General features: G+C 44.8%; 3 protein-coding genes across 6 annotated transcripts in view; 2 read left to right on the top strand and 1 right to left on the bottom strand.

Annotated features, from left to right (window-relative positions):
* LOC123878530 (protein neuralized-like) overlaps window positions 1-17,011 on the top strand; it is a 54,208-nt gene that overhangs the window by 28,343 nt on the left and 8,854 nt on the right. Inside the window, exon 2 of the mRNA XM_045925749.1 lies at window positions 13,034-13,206. Coding sequence (XP_045781705.1) covers window positions 13,034-13,206 — 173 coding nt within the window. The remainder of the gene's footprint in view (window positions 1-13,033; window positions 13,207-17,011) is intronic.
* Window positions 8,354-11,134, top strand: LOC123878524. Of its 4 annotated transcripts, XM_045925737.1 has the most exons (8): window positions 8,354-8,463; window positions 8,560-8,669; window positions 8,753-8,987; window positions 9,538-9,609; window positions 9,690-9,758; window positions 9,839-9,895; window positions 10,253-10,321; window positions 10,976-11,134. In XM_045925737.1, exons 2-8 carry the CDS (start codon window positions 8,569-8,571, stop codon window positions 11,132-11,134), a joined length of 762 nt encoding a protein of 253 aa, XP_045781693.1. In that variant the 5' UTR covers window positions 8,354-8,463; window positions 8,560-8,568. The 4 variants fall into 4 exon arrangements, with proteins under 4 accessions (XP_045781693.1, XP_045781695.1, XP_045781694.1 ...); XM_045925739.1 differs by lacking the exon at window positions 9,690-9,758; XM_045925738.1 differs by lacking the exon at window positions 9,839-9,895 and having other exon boundaries at window positions 8,355-8,463.
* On the bottom strand, window positions 11,161-12,863 carry LOC123878522 (putative nuclease HARBI1). The gene is made up of 4 exons (XM_045925736.1): window positions 12,301-12,863; window positions 11,929-12,210; window positions 11,374-11,761; window positions 11,161-11,294 (listed from the first exon to the last, which is right to left on the bottom strand). The coding sequence occupies exons 1-4, from the start codon at window positions 12,559-12,561 to the stop codon at window positions 11,170-11,172; spliced, it is 1,056 nt and encodes a 351-aa protein (XP_045781692.1). The 5' UTR covers window positions 12,562-12,863; the 3' UTR covers window positions 11,161-11,169.

The following is a 17,011-nucleotide window of genomic DNA, read 5'->3' as shown; positions in this document are numbered from 1 at the left end:
TTAAAACTAGCTGTGCCCGCGACTTCGTTCGCGTGGAATAGTGACTTTTCGCGCTTTATATAGCCACGGACGCTCAGGCGCGAGGCGCCGTGATTCTTTAAATTGACATAACTTTTTTATTTATGAACCGATTGACATGAAATAAACACTAAATCCTAAGTGAAGCTTACTACAATATATTAGTGAAAACCGTATCTAAATCGAATAAGCCGTTTCTGAGATTAGCGTGCACAAACACACAGACAAACAGACAAACAGACAAACAGACAAACAGACAAAAAAAAAAATTAATTACAATTTCGGGTTCGGCATCGATATAATAACAACCCCTGCTACATTTTTTTTATATATTTCCATTGTACAGACACCACTTTTCTACAATTTTATTATATGTATAGATGTGTTTCAATTTTCAAAGTAAGATAATAATTATACCAAGTAGGTTATCACATGAAAGGGTTTTACCTGTACATTCTAAAACAGATTTTTATTTATTTTTTATGCAGAACAGTTTTTGATTTATCGTGCAAAATGTTGGAAAAAATGCCTGAGTACGGAACCCTCGGTGCCGAGCCTGACTCGCACTTGGCCGATTTTTTTGGTATGAAACAAGCTAACTTGTACCGAGATGTTTCTACGCTCTATGATCACCCTATGTGCCGTAAAAAAGATTTCCTTTGGATGGGGAGCTACGCCTTGCAGGATGCGCCTGCGCCGATGCGTGTCTCCGTGCATTATTGACAGTACCTATGTATTATACATGGTTGTCATCCCGACTTAAAAGTCATTTGAAAATACGGTCTAAATAATACTAATAGAAAATATGGTCTAAAACTAACAACTTTAACAGTCTTCCATTTCCTTATTTTTAAAGATAAAAACAAATCCACACTTAATATTATAAATGCGAAAGTGTGTCTGTCTGTTTGCTACGTTTTAAGGCCCAACCACTGAACCGATTTTAATGAAATTTGGTACAGACTTGGGATACATCCCGGGGAAGGACAGTGGCACCGGATTTTAATGCAGTTTTTAGGGTACCGTATTATAAATAGACTAGAGTGATTCAAGAAGAAGGTTCGTCCGAAGGTCGTATTACACCAAATACCCAAATTTCAGGTTTGTAACTCGTTTCGTTTACGAGCTAGAGACCTGTGACACGCGGACAGACAGACAGATACCAGAGTGACATTAACAGGGCTCTGTTTTTACCCTTTGGAACCCTAAAACCCTAAATTACGGAACTCTGTTTTCACCCTTACGGAACCCTAAAAAGTATTCTATAATAATTGATTAACAATTGACAGCCAAAACGCATTTACGCATTGCATTTGGACGCAGTGGGCGGTGCAAATGTCAGTTTGTGCGTCACGCGGGTGTTCCTGGTGCCGCGTTGGCTAATCTTAGCGGCGTGACGTCAGCGGCGCGCTAGATCCAGCCGCACTATTTAGTGTCGGCTGCCTGTCGTCTGGCTTGATGTGACGGCGCTGGCATGCGGGCGCTGCGTCGCGGACATAGTACAAATGCCTTCTACGCAGAGTCAGTATACGCATCTTCTGTAGGCAAAGCCGTGCCGCCAAGAGAAATAGCGTTCCGATACAATGCCGTGTAGAAACCAAAGGGGTTTAATAAATACCGGCCAAGTGCGAGTCAGACTCGCGCACCGAGGGCTCCGAACTCGGGTATTTTTTCCAACATTTTGCACGATAAATCAAAGACGATTATGCATAAAAATAAGTAAAGATCTGTTTTGAATGAATGTACAGGTAAAGCCCTTTCATATGATACCCCACTCGGTATAGATCTTCGAATATTAAATAAGTATACATATTATTTGTTCATAAGCACATGTTATTGTGATGTAACCACAAATTCACGGTTTTCGGATTTTTTCCATCACTTGTACTATAAGACCTACCTACCTGCCATATTTTATGATTCTAGGTCAACGGGAAAGTACCCAAAGGTTAGGGAAAGTATAGGTTTTCTTGACAGACGAACAGACAGACAGCAAAGTGCCGTTATACTCGTAAGGGTTCCGATTTTCCTTTTGAAGTACGGAACCCTACAAAGATAAGAAGCATTAATTCTATAAGAGATGTTTACCAGTTTCCCTCGGTAGTGGAAGAGGAGAATCTCTGCATAATGTGTAATGGGATCATTACTTTTAAATAACTTCATATCAAAGTCAAAGTCAAAGTCATTTATTCAAAGTAGGTACAATTGTACTCCTTGTGATGGTCGAAATTGTTAAATTTGTACGATATAATTAATTACGTAACTTAAAACTAAAGCTACGAGGGTTCCAAACGCGCCCAAGTCGTTCCCAATTAGTTAGCGAAACGACAAATTATTAGACTTCGGCGCGTGGCGTGCGCGTGCCCAAAGTTAAACTTTGGGTGTTTTCGCTATAAATAGCTGCACGTAAGTAATTGTCGGTGTCATTCGGTTTGTTTGGCACACATGACGGAGGGTGAGCGACTGAGGGCGCGGGAGGGTGCGGCGTGGGTGCTGTATCGAGTTACCTCGCACTCTGAGGGGATGTGGAACGTGGATGTGTTATTGTTTTGTCATTTTAAGTGCGGCTATTCTAAACATAGCCTAACACGTTTATATGTATACTAGCTGATGCCCGCGACTTCGTCCGCGTGGATGTAGGTTTTTTAAAATTCCCGTGGGAACTCTTTGATTTTCCGGGATAAAAAGTAGCCTATGTGCTAATCCAGGGTATAATCTATCTCCATTCTAAATTTCAGCCCAATCCGTCTAGTAGTTTTTGCGTGAAGGATTAACAAACATACACACAGACACACACACACACACACATACAAACTTTCTCCTTTATAATATTAAGTGTGATATGTACTATTCTAACACGATTATTATAAACTTACAAAATACAAAAGCAACGTTATTTTAGAAATTAATTAAATTGCAAATTTAACAAAATGGCGTAATAATAATAATAATTATTATAATTAGTCATTGTTACACAAACAATCTCGATTGACCCTGACACTTCCGCACTAAGCGCCAAGCATAGCACACAGGGAACTAAGCGACACGTGCGGTTCCCCTTGGCTGATAGAGGGTGATGTGATTACCATATACAGGGGGAGCATTAACACTGGAATATAATAATAATGACTTCCGAACACCATCCGGACACATTTTTGTCACATTTACTTCGGTTTACTTATAGTTTTGATCGACAGTAAAGTAGGAGTTTTCTCAAATAAAAACCGGCCAAGTGCGAGTCGGATTCGCATACGAAGGGTTCCGTACCCTCGTACAAGAAATCTCAAACCAGTATAATAATAGATAATAATATTTTCGCTCCCACAGCTATACAACACTGCAAGTTAATGGCGGAAAGCAACATCTATGATATTGTCCGGTCGTCAATACTTTTTAATATTCTTTTTGTGATGTAACCACAAATTCCGGGTTTTCGGATTTTTCCCTTTTTGCTATAAGACATTGCTATGTCCTGCCAAATTTCAGGATTCTAAGTTAACGGGAAGAACGAGTTTTCATTCGCCCGAATTGACAGACAGACAGCGAAATGACCAAGGTTCCTTTTGCCTTTTGAAGTAGGTACAGAACTCTAATTTGACAACTATTTTCATGTTAGTAACTAGATACTTATTTAATTTTTATTTATTTGGGACAGTAAACAATTACATATTATGCATTAACACTATAGCTTAAATCTACAAAAGTATATTCTAATATTGATACAAAATACATGTAATAAACTAGAATTTACATCGATAACAATGCAGCAACCTAATACGGCCGCTCACCACTCAAAATTCCAAATAAGTTAGGCCATATTGAAATTCCATTCTAATGCCTCCGGATAGCCTTTCGAAGATTCTAGTACTTAGACTTCAAGTGATTTAAATATGCCTAGGACTGGGTACTAAAATTTCATCTGGTCTTAGCTTTTTCAAAAATCCCGTGGGATTTCTTCTGATTCACCGAAACCGGTGCTCAGTAGTGGTCCAGTGCGTGGCGATGGATTCGTCTTGATGGTGATACAATAGTTGTGAAGGACTAGATGATGTCCGCGACTTCGTCCGCGTGGATTTAGTTTTTTTTAACTTGATTTTCCGGGATAAAAAGTAGCCTATGCTATTCTCCAGGTATTTAAATATACCCAGGTAAGAAATCACGTTGATCCGTTGCTCCGTTGCGCCGTGATTGAAGGACAAACCAAGAAACAAACACAATTTTTAACCCCCGACCCAAAAAGAGGGGTGTTATAAGTTTGACGTGTGTATCTGTGTATCTGTGTGTCTGTGTATCTGTGTATCTGTCTGTGGCATCGTAGCGCCTAAAAGAATGAACCGATTTTAATTTAATTTTTTTTTGTTTGAAAGGTGGCTTGATCGAGAGTGTTCTTAGCTATAATCCAAAAAAATTGGTTTAGCCGTTTAAGAGTTATCAGCTCTTTTCTAGTTTTCTTGTAGAAAAGAAGGTTAGATAACCGTTAGGTTCATAATATTATGTCAATTGTCAAATGTCAAGCTGTTAAGCTCACTTGTCGGGGGTGTTATAAATTTTTAATTTACACTTGTTATGTTATGCCTGTATAATATGCGTAGTGATATAAAACGCGTATCATCTTACACAAAAGCCATCAATATCGGATATCCCTTAAAGCGGGGGATTTGGGAAGAACCACGTGATCCGACGAACAACTTCCGGCGGAACAGCGCCCCCCAAAGTTTCCTACTACACCCTCGTTTCTGAACCACCTGGCACTTCAAAATTATCCCACCTAGCAATTCGTTGTTAAAACTTTTCCAAAAATCTTATTTTTTAAGTAGGTAGATCTGTTAGGCAAAGCATTTTAATAATTGAGGCGTCCAGTTGCAAAACTCGCCAACTTTGGCAAATGGTAAACTGAGTAAATCAAGGTTTTTTACTACAGTCTTACCTTATTGAATTTGGTTATTATAACAATTTTAGAAAATTGCAAATAATATGGAACACACTGTGGGAAAACTAAAAATCCTGCTGTATTAGAACAGTATAAAAATAAACAATTTATATGAAAGAAGGCAAGTTTTGTTACTGCTAACCTAAAGTCCCTAAAGTAAAGAGTTATGAAAACGGTAGGACTGTAGGGACAAGTTATGAAAAATATATTAACTATAGATACAACAGATACAAGTAATGAAATGAGAAATTCTTTTAGTATTGATCAATTTAAAAAGTTACTTACGGGAGAAATATTTATATTATTTCTTACACAAGCTTAAATACTTCAATAACAAGTAAAAAATAAAACTAAAAAAAGTAAAAAATATTTTTTGTTTCTACTGTCCGCTGAGCTATGTCGGTTAATCTGGTTCTCTTACGGATCTCCTCGTTTCTAATTTGATCACGTAGAGAAACTCCAAGCATAATATTATACTAGAGGTCGCCCGCGGCTTCGCCCGCGTGGATTTCGATTTTTTTTAAACCCCGTAAAAATCCACTTTGATTTTCCGGTAGTAGCCCATATCCTTCCTCGGGATGTATCCTAAGCTAAACTAAATGTCATTGAAATCGGTTCTGCAGTTGAGCCGTGAAAACGTAGCAGACATACAGACACACTTTCGCATTTACAATATTAAGTATGGATAGTATGGATTATTTAAACGTACAGGTGTCTTTAATAAACACCTGTAATTGTATAATCGAAATGAACGCTCCAACTCGATTGACATTTCAATCACAGATAATATATGAAATAAGAAAATGAGTTTCCCAATTACTATCCAACTAACCTACTTTCTCGCAAGATGTGCAAAATAAGACCAAGAAATAATGTTATAATTTATAATAGTTTTAATATACCGAGTTTTGTATTGATGTAATTTTCTGAAATAAAAATCGGTCAAGTACGAATCGGCCTCGCACATGAAAGGATCCGTAACGCCGAACAAGAAATAACACTTTTTATTTTATTTTTATTTTCATGAGAGTCATTTTGGTTATTTTTAACCCCCGACCCAAAAAGAGGGGTGTTATAAGTTTGACATGTGTATCTGTGTATCTGTCTGTGGCATCGTAGCTCCTAAACTAATGAACCGATTTTAATTTAGTTTTTTTTGCTTGAAAGGTGGCTTGATCGCTATAATCGAAGAAAATCGGTTCAGCCGTTTGAAAGTTATCAGCTCTTATCTAGTTACTGTAACCTTCACTTGTCGGGGGTGTTATAAATTTTTAATTTACACTTGTTTTATTGTTTGTTGTTATAGCGGCAGTAGAACTTTAAGATCTTTGCGAAAATTTCAAGATACAAGTTCTTAAGATAGAGCCCGGTGATAGACAGACGGACGGATAGACAGCGTAGGCGTAGTATAGGGTTCCATTGGGATTCTTTGGGTACGGAACCCTAAAAATGGTGTTTTCATAGCGCGCAAATGGCTGCAAGCTGGCATACATCTGCTAGGGGCAGGTGGGCATCTTTGGAATAGGGGACTGTTGATGCCAGCTGTGGCTCTTATGTCGTTGCAATAAGGTTGTTTATCGCGTGGAGTTTCTTTGTGTTGGGGTGTAGAAAATCGAGTTTTTAGGTTCTTATGGTAATAGATTGGGAGGGGATAAGTTGGCTTGCTGGAACTTATTATTAAGAGTAACTAAGAGTAACTTATATTAAGAGTATTTATTTGGTTATTTGTTGTTGATTATGTTCTAAGAATATTAGCAACTAGCTGATGCCCGCAGCTTCGCCCGCGTGGATTTAGATTTCTAAAAATCCCGTGGGAACTTTTGATCTCTCAGGACAATGTCGCAAAGTTTTTCTATCGATTAAAAAAGAAATGACGCAAATCGGTTCAGAAATCTCGGAGATTTCGGTGTACATAGGTAGAAAAAACAACTCCCTTTTTGAAATTCGGTTAAAAAAGTAGCCTATGTTACTTCCTGGTCAATTCTCTACTTGTCTGTGAAAATCCCGTCGAAAGCGGTTCAGCCGTTCCCAAGATTAGCCTTTTCAAACAGACAGACAGACAGACAGACAAAAAATTTAAAAACGTGTGATTCAGTTATAGTATCGTTCAAATAACCATATGACCTTAATATGCGGTAGTTATTTCGAAATTACAGAGAGACACTCCAATTTTATTTATTAGTATAGATTTGTTGTTGATTATGTTCTAAGAATGTTAGCAATGTAATCTAGTTAGTTATCGCGGTCATTGTCAAGAAATACCCACTTAGTGCCTAGTTACTTAGCTAACTTTAGCCATTTCGTGAAAATTATTTAAGTTTTCGGTATAAAAAGTATTCTATATCCAAGTATAGTAATTAAGCTCTTCGTCGAAACTCATCAAGAACTAAGCCTAAGAACGATTTTTTTACTCCAGATTGTATTGCTGAAAGGGAACAGTCAGTTAGGCATACCTATATACCACAGTTTTAAGATGTATATACCTATTTTCGCTTTTATAATATTTCAGTTATTAGATATAATATTATGTACGTAATGATAACTAATCTATCCGGAGAAGGAGTGGATTTTCAGGTGCTACTTGCTAGTTTTATTTTGTACCCTTAGCGGTTCACTGCAACTAAATGTTTTAATGTCTCCTTTCAAAATGAGAAGGATTTAGGCCATTGTCCACCCACGCTGGCCAAGTTCTGGCTAGATTTCACACACCTTTGAGAATATTAGATAGTAGGTTCTCTTGACGATTCAAAAGCACTTGTAAAAGTCTAATTGAATAAAAATAATTTGAATTTGAATTATGAAGAACTCTCATACACGTTTACTCGCGATGTTTTCTTTCACCGTGTTTTAAAGCAAGTGGTATTTGATTGCTTAAAACGCATAAACTCCGGAAAGTTAGAGGTCAAACTTCCCACCTTGTGATTGGTAGGCGGACGTTTTAACCACTGGACTATTACGGCTTAGGTTTGAAGAGTTTATTTTCTGAAAAAGAAAAAAGTTCACTTATATGAGAACCATTCTAATAATAAATATAGAAAAAACATAATTTTTTAAAGGCACGGTGACTTTATACAATAATATTTCAAAACGCGTTATATCCTAACAGTCTTATTCATAAAAATCCCTTATTATAGGTTTAAATCGTTCATTAGCTAAAATACTCATTAGGCCTATTAAACGTTTCATAACTTTCTTTTTTCATAAAGGTTCAATAAACCTCTCACAGCTAAATTCTCGCTATAGGCTAGTTTCGCTTTATTATGTTGTCGTTCTGATGAATTCATAGACAAAATGCCAAAAATACTGGGCTCATGCTGGGCTCTGTGACAAAAAGTGACGCATGTGTGACATTTGTATACGTCAAAAGTGTCAACTGTCAGGAGGATAGGTTGGATCATTTGGATATTATCGTTCGGAGTTTTGTTTATAACTTAATTAAAAATGGAAACAGGAAGAAAAGTGGCTAAGTGGCTAAAAAGCGAGAAAGAAGTGAGAATTGGTTAAGTGAAGACAAGGTTAGTACCTACAGCAGTTCTCTACAATCTACACAAGTGTGTATTCGGTGTACTTCCTTTTTTTATATATATTTACGTGTTTATTTCTTTCCGTAGTATTTATTAATGGAGTTGGTCAGGGAGAGGGTGGCTGTGATTGAAAACAAAAACACGGACACTAACACTAATTCCAAAAAGCAGGCAGCGTGGGCAGATTTGTTAAATAGGTATCTAATTATGGTGTTGTTAAAATCAATACAATGCATTATACTTGTAAATAAACATTACATGTCAATATTATTGTTCACAGTTTTAACAGTATGTGTAAGGGGAGCAAACGTATCCTTCCACAGCTAAAATCACAATGGGGCATCATTAAGATGCACGAAAAACGATTAAAATCATTAGAGCGGAAGCAAATCATTGCTACAGGTGGCGGCCCACCGCCACAGTTGGACCCTCTAAAGAGTGAAGACATCAGTGCATGGCTTCCCAATGAATTTGTGATCGACACAAATGAATTTGATTCTGATCAAATCAATCAGGTGAATGTTTTACAATATATTGTGTAGGTTTATGATCCGAACATTGGTGACAAGGGTCTTTTCATGTTAATGAAGTAACTTATAAGTCTCGTTGTTGTGAGAGATATTATACATCTTTATTATTATGTCTTAGTTGCTAGTTCATGTACTTAATACAACTTAATTAGGATATTATTTGTTATCAAATAGTTTTCTAGTGTTTCAGTCTGTACTCTCACATCCATATATCATCATCATCATAATCAACCCATCGCTGACTCACTACAGAGCATGGATCTCCTCTCAGGGTTTGGCCATAGACTACCACGTTGGCCAAGTGCACAATGGCAGACTTCACACATCTTTGAGGACATTATGGAGAACTCTCAAGCATGCAGGTTTCCTCATGATGTCAAGTGATATTTAATTATTTAAAATGCACATAACTCTGAAAAGTTAGGTGTGTGTCTGTGATTGAACCCCTGACTCTGATTAGGAGGTGGACGTCCTAACCACTATCACAGGCTATCACAGTACTTTATCCATATATATGAGTAATATATAATTTCAGGTCAAGGTTGGAGGGCTGTCACCAGATGAAATCATCTTAGAGGTACATCAGGAGGATGGAATTACAGAAGAGGTAAATTAATATTTAACAACATGGGTTGATCAATGAATTTTGATAGTCATCCCAATTTAATAACACTTTTATTGCTTCAGGTCCTACCTCATACTACTCCTCCTACTAATCATGAGATGAGCAAAATAAATCAAGAAAATGAGAACAAGGTCATAATGACCTCATATCAAATGCTGCACAAGTACCTACAGGTTCATCAACTTCACCTAACACACTTTTATTGCTTCAGATCCTACCTATAACTAATGAGAATGACCAGCGGAAAAAAGAAGGAAATGAGAACAAGGTAAATATTGAATGCTGCCCAAGTACCTACAGGTTAATCAACTTCACCAAAAATTCTACGCTGCAGGTGCAACTTTTTCCACAATTTTTTCCTTGGCAACCGGTTTCTTCCTTTTTCCATCCCCTAAACTTGGCAACTGGTTAGTACTTCATAGCCTTTTTACCACTGAGCACTCATAAAAATAATTATATTACATTAGAACAATAAATAACCAAACCTCAACTACAGTAATTAAATTACATACTATGAGGATGGTTTTATCATGTATTCATTAATTTGTATTTGATAAAAATTTGAATATGTAAGTCTTTCCTATGCCAATGAGTTGATTTTAATAAGTAATAATTATTATTCTAGGTTGAGTCTGCACTGACCAATCGTTTAATAAGAAAAAAGAAGAATAAAAAAAAAGAAAATGAGAACAAGGTAAAACAAATATTCAAAAGCATCAAGGTAGTGGCAGCAGCCTTTGAATTTGAAATGTTTCAGAAATAGTGCTTTTATATCCATCTAGACCTAAAATTGATGGGGAATTTGAACATAAAACATCTTTTGACTTCAAAGCACACATTTTTTTTTGTTAATGTACAAATCCATCCATACTATATATCACACTTAATATTATAAAGCAGAAAGTTTGTATGTGTGTGTGTGTATGTTTGTTACTCCTTCACGCAAAAACTACTGGACGGATTGGACTGAAATTTAGAATGGAGATAGATTATACCCTGGATTAGCACATAGGCTACTTTTTATCCCGGAAAATCAAAGAGTTCCCACGGGAATTTTAAAAAACCTACATCCACGCGAACGAAGTCGCGGGCATCAGCTAGTAATTTTATAAATGCGAAAGTGTGTCTGTCTATCTGTTACCTTTTCATGGCCCAACAGTTGAACCGATTCTGACGAAATTTGGTACAGGGTCAGCTTATATCCCGGGGACGGACATAGGCTACTTTTATCCTGGAAAATCAAACAGTTCCCACGGGATCATTAAAAACCTAAATCAAGCGGACGAAGTCGCGGGCATCCTCTAGTAGTAAGTATAAGTAAATACCTATAATATTTTGTATATTACAGACATCTGCTGCTGCAAATGCCATCGCAAGCGTGGAAATCGATTGCAGGAGGGAGCTCCACAGAGCTCAAATGGATAATGAGAAAAGGATAGCTCGAAATTTAGATTTAGAAGAAATTTTGATTAAAAAAAAAATTGAATATTATGAAAAAAATAAATAAAATGCTTTAAAATAACATATTTTTTAATTAATTTACTAGCTAAAATGTTGGTCAATAAACGCACGCAGAAAAGCACTATTTCCCATTCTTCCTCTTCCAGCCTCATTCGAATGTGCTGCAGAGTCATCCTCCTGAACAATATGGACATTACCATCATTTTCTGAAATAAAGTAATAATTGTTAAAAATATTGCTTAACAAATAAATGTTGATGAAAAATTATGCTAAACTAAAAATTACCTGGAACAGGGTCCTGTTGGTCTATTGCAATATTATGCAAAACTGCAAGAGCCACAATTGTAGGTTTTACATTGTGCATGTGAACAGTGACTCCATACAACAAACTTTGGAACCGTTGCTTCCACACGCCAAAGCAACGTTCTACACAGTTCCGTGTAGCAATTTGAGCACGATTGTAATTTTCTTCACGTGCATTTTGAGGTCTCAGAATGGGCGTGAATAGATATCTTTCCAGGCGGTACCCCGAATCTCCTAAGAGTCGCCCCTTAAAGTCTCCGCGCTCGAAGCGCTCTTTAAGGGTGGACTCATTAAAGATGCGGGAGTCGTGGGTACTACCACGCCATCTGGCAACAATATCTCTGATGCGTAGTTTAGCATCACAAGTTACCTGAAAAAATATGTCTGCATTTAAAATAAAAAACAATTAATACAAAAAAAGTAAAGGACCTAGGGCCATGGAGTCTTAATGCTGCCTGTCTGTCCAGCACGGAGATGCTATAGGTTTTGTTGCTGTACATGTACTTATTAGGTAAAAGTATGTATTAGGTACAGTACCTGGACATTCATCGAATAAAATCCCTTTCTATTTATGTAGTACTGAGCTGCATCACCGCCATATTTCTTTATTTTAATATGAGTACAGTCAATGCAGCCCAGTACAGAAGGAAAATTCCTGATTTCTTGAAATTCTCTGATAACTGTTTGTTGTTCTATCAGAGTCTGAGGCATTTTAATATAAGTCGCTGAGTGCCGAGCTATCGCGCGAGCTACTCTGGCACAAATGCGGCTTACAGTTGGTTGAGACAACCCATGTAAATCTCCCCCATCTTCTTGAACCTAGACAAAAAGTACATGTTAGAAGAAATCACATATAAAAGGAATAATTAAGTACATGAATAGAAACTTCGAAATTAAGTAGGAACTTACTTCACGACGTCCCCAGCATCTTATAGCAGTTAAAACTTGCAACTCTGGTGAAGTACCACAGCCTCTTGAATCGAGTTGCAAATCTTGCCTGACGAGATTAATAATAAACCTTGCGGTATCTTTACTGAAGCGGTATCGCCGTTTAAACTCGATATCCGGCAAAGAAAACGGGTCAAATCTCTTCTGGTACACCTTCTGACGACGGCGACGTGTAGGGTTTTCGACATTCTCGATGGCGGCTATAGCTTGCAGAGCTTGCATTATGATACTTTGATATGATAATAATAAATTACGTACAAATAATTACAAACTACAATGCAATGACACTATCATCAACGAAAATAATTATTAACTACACTTCAATCAAATTATCAGCTGTCATCTGAAGACAAGACGGCGGCCATGTTGTTCTTTATTAAGGGTTTATAGTAGGGTTGAGCCTGTTATAAGTTATGGAGCCGCTATTGAATACTTTAAGAGCATTATAGCACTATTGAACGTTTATGAAAGATGTTTTTGAGAACTTTGCTTATAACAAGCTAATAAAGCTTCTATAAATTTTTATGAATAAGACTGTTAGTCAATAAATTATATGTCTATCTATCTATTATGTCTGACAGTGCTTTTTTAATTCAGCTTTAAATTTTGGAAAGGATTTTTCCTCCAATATGTGTTTTGACAAGTCATTGTTCTGGCTTCATCATCATTAACCAGTTTTTATCTATTGTCGCAGCGCCCCGCACGTCGTGCACGGGCGGCGCGCCCAACAACCTGCCGCCGCTCAGCTTCCACGCCGTGCACGGCGAGAACGTGCGCGTGTCGCGCGACGGCGCCACGGCGCGCCGCGTCGAGTCCTTCTGCAAGGGCGTGGCCTTCAGCGCGCGCCCCGTGCGCGTCAACGAGAAGGTGAGCCTTCATCGCACTCGCTCCGAAAACATTCCTTCCCTGTTGTCGCAGCGCCCCGCACGTCGTGCACGGGCGGCGCGCCCAACAACCTGCCGCCGCTCAGCTTCCACGCCGTGCACGGCGAGAACGTGCGCGTGTCGCGCGACGGCGCCACGGCGCGCCGCGTCGAGTCCTTCTGCAAGGGCGTGGCCTTCAGCGCGCGCCCCGTGCGCGTCAACGAGAAGGTGAGCCTTCATCGCACTCGCTCCGAAAACATTCCTTCCCTGTTGTCGCAGCGCCCCGCACGTCGTGCACGGGCGGCGCGCCCAACAACCTGCCGCCGCTCAGCTTCCACGCCGTGCACGGCGAGAACGTGCGCGTGTCGCGCGACGGCGCCACGGCGCGCCGCGTCGAGTCCTTCTGCAAGGGCGTGGCCTTCAGCGCGCGCCCCGTGCGCGTCAACGAGAAGGTGAGCCTTCATCGCACTCGCTCCGAAAACATTCCTTCCCTGTTGTCGCAGCGCCCCGCACGTCGTGCACGGGCGGCGCGCCCAACAACCTGCCGCCGCTCAGCTTCCACGCCGTGCACGGCGAGAACGTGCGCGTGTCGCGCGACGGCGCCACGGCGCGCCGCGTCGAGTCCTTCTGCAAGGGCGTGGCCTTCAGCGCGCGCCCCGTGCGCGTCAACGAGAAGGTGAGCCTTCATCGCACTCGCTCCGAAAACATTCCTTCCCTGTTGTCGCAGCGCCCCGCACGTCGTGCACGGGCGGCGCGCCCAACAACCTGCCGCCGCTCAGCTTCCACGCCGTGCACGGCGAGAACGTGCGCGTGTCGCGCGACGGCGCCACGGCGCGCCGCGTCGAGTCCTTCTGCAAGGGCGTGGCCTTCAGCGCGCGCCCCGTGCGCGTCAACGAGAAGGTGAGCCTTCATCGCACTCGCTCCGAAAACATTCCTTCCCTGTTGTCGCAGCGCCCCGCACGTCGTGCACGGGCGGCGCGCCCAACAACCTGCCGCCGCTCAGCTTCCACGCCGTGCACGGCGAGAACGTGCGCGTGTCGCGCGACGGCGCCACGGCGCGCCGCGTCGAGTCCTTCTGCAAGGGCGTGGCCTTCAGCGCGCGCTCCGTGCGCGTCAACGAGAAGGTGAGCCTTCATCGCACTCGCTCCGAAAACATTCCTTCCCTGTTGTCGCAGCGCCCCGCACGTCGTGCACGGGCGGCGCGCCCAACAACCTGCCGCCGCTCAGCTTCCACGCCGTGCACGGCGAGAACGTGCGCGTGTCGCGCGACGGCGCCACGGCGCGCCGCGTCGAGTCCTTCTGCAAGGGCGTGGCCTTCAGCGCGCGCCCCGTGCGCGTCAACGAGAAGGTGAGCCTTCATCGCACTCGCTCCGAAAACATTCCTTCCCTGTTGTCGCAGCGCCCCGCACGTCGTGCACGGGCGGCGCGCCCAACAACCTGCCGCCGCTCAGCTTCCACGCCGTGCACGGCGAGAACGTGCGCGTGTCGCGCGACGGCGCCACGGCGCGCCGCGTCGAGTCCTTCTGCAAGGGCGTGGCCTTCAGCGCGCGCCCCGTGCGCGTCAACGAGAAGGTGAGCCTTCATCGCACTCGCTCCGAAAACATTCCTTCCCTGTTGTCGCAGCGCCCCGCACGTCGTGCACGGGCGGCGCGCCCAACAACCTGCCGCCGCTCAGCTTCCACGCCGTGCACGGCGAGAACGTGCGCGTGTCGCGCGACGGCGCCACGGCGCGCCGCGTCGAGTCCTTCTGCAAGGGCGTGGCCTTCAGCGCGCGCCCCGTGCGCGTCAACGAGAAGGTGAGCCTTCATCGCACTCGCTCCGAAAACATTCCTTCCCTGTTGTCGCAGCGCCCCGCACGTCGTGCACGGGCGGCGCGCCCAACAACCTGCCGCCGCTCAGCTTCCACGCCGTGCACGGCGAGAACGTGCGCGTGTCGCGCGACGGCGCCACGGCGCGCCGCGTCGAGTCCTTCTGCAAGGGCGTGGCCTTCAGCGCGCGCCCCGTGCGCGTCAACGAGAAGGTGAGCCTTCATCGCACTCGCTCCGAAAACATTCCTTCCCTGTTGTCGCAGCGCCCCGCACGTCGTGCACGGGCGGCGCGCCCAACAACCTGCCGCCGCTCAGCTTCCACGCCGTGCACGGCGAGAACGTGCGCGTGTCGCGCGACGGCGCCACGGCGCGCCGCGTCGAGTCCTTCTGCAAGGGCGTGGCCTTCAGCGCGCGCCCCGTGCGCGTCAACGAGAAGGTGAGCCTTCATCGCACTCGCTCCGAAAACATTCCTTCCCTGTTGTCGCAGCGCCCCGCACGTCGTGCACGGGCGGCGCGCCCAACAACCTGCCGCCGCTCAGCTTCCACGCCGTGCACGGCGAGAACGTGCGCGTGTCGCGCGACGGCGCCACGGCGCGCCGCGTCGAGTCCTTCTGCAAGGGCGTGGCCTTCAGCGCGCGCCCCGTGCGCGTCAACGAGAAGGTGAGCCTTCATCGCACTCGCTCCGAAAACATTCCTTCCCTGTTGTCGCAGCGCCCCGCACGTCGTGCACGGGCGGCGCGCCCAACAACCTGCCGCCGCTCAGCTTCCACGCCGTGCACGGCGAGAACGTGCGCGTGTCGCGCGACGGCGCCACGGCGCGCCGCGTCGAGTCCTTCTGCAAGGGCGTGGCCTTCAGCGCGCGCCCCGTGCGCGTCAACGAGAAGGTGAGCCTTCATCGCACTCGCTCCGAAAACATTCCTTCCCTGTTGTCGCAGCGCCCCGCACGTCGTGCACGGGCGGCGCGCCCAACAACCTGCCGCCGCTCAGCTTCCACGCCGTGCACGGCGAGAACGTGCGCGTGTCGCGCGACGGCGCCACGGCGCGCCGCGTCGAGTCCTTCTGCAAGGGCGTGGCCTTCAGCGCGCGCCCCGTGCGCGTCAACGAGAAGGTGAGCCTTCATCGCACTCGCTCCGAAAACATTCCTTCCCTGTTGTCGCAGCGCCCCGCACGTCGTGCACGGGCGGCGCGCCCAACAACCTGCCGCCGCTCAGCTTCCACGCCGTGCACGGCGAGAACGTGCGCGTGTCGCGCGACGGCGCCACGGCGCGCCGCGTCGAGTCCTTCTGCAAGGGCGTGGCCTTCAGCGCGCGCCCCGTGCGCGTCAACGAGAAGGTGAGCCTTCATCGCACTCGCTCCGAAAACATTCCTTCCCTGTTGTCGCAGCGCCCCGCACGTCGTGCACGGGCGGCGCGCCCAACAACCTGCCGCCGCTCAGCTTCCACGCCGTGCACGGCGAGAACGTGCGCGTGTCGCGCGACGGCGCCACGGCGCGCCGCGTCGAGTCCTTCTGCAAGGGCGTGGCCTTCAGCGCGCGCCCCGTGCGCGTCAACGAGAAGGTGAGCCTTCATCGCACTCGCTCCGAAAACATTCCTTCCCTGTTGTCGCAGCGCCCCGCACGTCGTGCACGGGCGGCGCGCCCAACAACCTGCCGCCGCTCAGCTTCCACGCCGTGCACGGCGAGAACGTGCGCGTGTCGCGCGACGGCGCCACGGCGCGCCGCGTCGAGTCCTTCTGCAAGGGCGTGGCCTTCAGCGCGCGCCCCGTGCGCGTCAACGAGAAGGTGAGCCTTCATCGCACTCGCTCCGAAAACATTCCTTCCCTGTTGTCGCAGCGCCCCGCACGTCGTGCACGGGCGGCGCGCCCAACAACCTGCCGCCGCTCAGCTTCCACGCCGTGCACGGCGAGAACGTGCGCGTGTCGCGCGACGGCGCCACGGCGCGCCGCGTCGAGTCCTTCTGCAAGGGCGTGGCCTTCAGCGCGCGCCCCGTGCGCGTCAACGAG

This window comes from Maniola jurtina, chromosome 26 (genome assembly GCF_905333055.1).
Source record: "Maniola jurtina chromosome 26, ilManJurt1.1, whole genome shotgun sequence".
NCBI classification, from domain to species: domain Eukaryota; kingdom Metazoa; phylum Arthropoda; class Insecta; order Lepidoptera; family Nymphalidae; genus Maniola; species Maniola jurtina.
This window is presented reverse-complemented; position numbering and strand designations above follow the sequence as displayed.

What these genes read in the sequence shown, in the direction of transcription:
- LOC123878522 (XM_045925736.1), bottom strand. Translation starts at nt 12,561, where the DNA reads ATGCAAGCTCTGCAAGCTATAGCCGCCATCGAGAATGTCGAAAACCCT. An exon ending in TTTATTCGATGAATGTCCAG is followed by an intron (nt 11,762 to 11,928) that starts GTACTGTACCTA and finishes ATATTTTTTCAG; the next exon opens with GTAACTTGTGATGCTAAACT. An exon ending in CCAACAGGACCCTGTTCCAG is followed by an intron (nt 11,295 to 11,373) that starts GTAATTTTTAGT and finishes ACTTTATTTCAG; the next exon opens with AAAATGATGGTAATGTCCAT.
- LOC123878524 (XM_045925737.1), top strand. Translation starts at nt 8,569, where the DNA reads ATGGAGTTGGTCAGGGAGAGGGTGGCTGTGATTGAAAACAAAAACACG. An exon ending in TGGGCAGATTTGTTAAATAG is followed by an intron (nt 8,670 to 8,752) that starts GTATCTAATTAT and finishes TATTGTTCACAG; the next exon opens with TTTTAACAGTATGTGTAAGG. An exon ending in AGGATGGAATTACAGAAGAG is followed by an intron (nt 9,610 to 9,689) that starts GTAAATTAATAT and finishes TTATTGCTTCAG; the next exon opens with GTCCTACCTCATACTACTCC.